This window comes from Spea bombifrons, chromosome 9, assembly GCF_027358695.1.
Source record: "Spea bombifrons isolate aSpeBom1 chromosome 9, aSpeBom1.2.pri, whole genome shotgun sequence".
NCBI classification, from domain to species: domain Eukaryota; kingdom Metazoa; phylum Chordata; class Amphibia; order Anura; family Pelobatidae; genus Spea; species Spea bombifrons.
Window position 1 is genome coordinate 42,561,926 of NC_071095.1, and position 2,072 is coordinate 42,563,997.

Here is a 2,072-nt window from a genome sequence, read left to right on the forward strand (position 1 = left end):
TCTCGGGCTATGTCATCCTGGTTAACCCCCCAATAAAAACACGGACACCAGATGTGGGATGAATAAAGGCCACAGACGATTTATTAACGTCAATGCCACGCAACCTGTAAACATTTACGAAGGTGCATTAACACGGCAATGACCCAAATACAATAAAACACCCGAAAGCTTGCCAGGACCAACCGGGGCCAAACTGTAAGCATCACCTTATGGGAGGGCATACCATGATGCCCCTCCCCCACCTGAGGTTCCAGCAACTGCCCAGCCAGGAACCTCCCACCGACACTTTAACACCAGTGGCAATAACCACATAACACCCCCCGGCAACCTGGCAAGCTACCGCCCCCCGGCTGTGACAGAATCCTGAAACGAAACACAGAACCGGGTAGGCTGGCACAACAAAAAGCCCAGAACATTCTTACGCACCAACCTTATATACCCCCTTCACTTCCTCCCCCTCCCCGTTGAACTTTCTTTGACCCCCTGACCTAGCCCTGCTCTGCACCCCTGTCAGGGCCCCCTCCGTTCCATGCAGACTACGTGGGCATCAGTATATGTGAGTCAGGAGAAAGCAGGGTCATATATCCATGCAGAGAGGCTCACGTTGATGTGAAGACCACAGATGGCTACCTACTTTGCCTATTCTGTGTTGGATTCACCAAAAAGCGTAACAACCAGATTAGAAAGACTTCTTATGCCCAGCATCAGCAAGTGCGTCAGATCCGCAAGAAGATGATGGAAATCATGACTCGTGAAGTGCAGACAAATGACTTGAAAGAAGTTGTTAACAAGCTAATTCCAGACAGTATCGGCAAAGACATTGAAAAGGCCTGCCAGTCCATCTATCCTCTACATGATGTGTATGTACGCAAAGTGAAGATGCTGAAAAAGCCAAAGTTTGAGCTGGGCAAACTTATGAAACTACATGGTGAAGGCGGTGGTGCTGGGAAGCCTGCAGGAGATGAGACAGGCGCCAAAGTAGAGCGGGCTGATGGATATGAGCCCCCACTTCAGGAATCTGTCTGAGATGCATAATCTGAATTAGAGCCTGTAAAGAAAATATATATTTATATATATATATATATATATATATATATATATATATATATATATATAAAATGTAGATATATATATATCCACGCCGAGGACGCAAAACCAACTGCCTGGTGGTGTAAAGGTAAAGTAACTTGCCTACCATACCAAGGGTTGCTGGTTCGACTCTTGCTGGCTCCTCTGTGGTGTTAATGTTTACAGAGTGTCTATGTTATTTTAGAGTAGGGGCGTATATATAAGTATATGTGAGTCAGGAGAAAGCAGTGACATATTTCCACGCCGAGAGCACAAAACCAACTGCCTGGTGGTGTAAAGGAAAAGTAACCTGCTTTCCCTACCAATGATTGATGGTTCGAATCCTGATGGATCCTCTGTGGTGTATATATTGTTTTAGAATAGGGGCGTATATATAAGTATATGTAAGTCGGGAGAAAGCAGGGTCATATATCCACGGCGAGAACACAAAACCAACTGCCTGGTGGTGTAAAGGTTAAGTAAACTGCCTTCCGTACCAAGGATCGCTGGTTCGAATCCTGATGAATATATTGTTTTAGAATAGGGGCGTGTATATATAAGTATATGTGAGTCGGGAGAAAGCAGGGTCATATATCCACGGCGAGAAAGCGCAGTCGGCTGCTCGGTGGCGTGAAGGTATAGTTGCCTGCCTGACATACAATGGATCGCTGGTTCGAATCCTCATGATGACTTCTGTGCGTAAGTACGCAGTGTGGCTCTGCTTGTGTGTGCTAGTGGATGGTGTTAAAGTGGCTCTGTGGCACTCTAACGTTGGACACTTACATACACATCTACAGCCTCACCTGCATACGCATAGCTGGTTGCGGGTAACACTTGAAGGTTGCACTAAGCCGTGTGTCCTCACACGCAGTGGCCGAAAACACTGGTTGCGGAAAAGGTTTCGGAATGTGTGCGCATCCGCTTGACCCGTTCATGTGCATGCACAGTAGCCCACACAGTGACTTACATGGAGAATCATCATGGCGGATACAAAACCGCGGATA

General features: G+C 46.8%; 1 protein-coding gene across 1 annotated transcript; it reads left to right on the forward strand.

Moving 5' to 3' along the window:
- Positions 1–552: 552 nt before the first annotated feature.
- On the forward strand, positions 553–1,056 carry LOC128504565 (40S ribosomal protein S3a-like; the record flags this gene model as incomplete). The annotated part of the gene is made up of 1 exon (XM_053474660.1): positions 553–1,056. A coding segment is annotated over one exon (474 nt), but the record flags the coding sequence as incomplete, so codon positions are not given.
- Between the last annotated feature and the right edge of the window lie 1,016 nt (positions 1,057–2,072).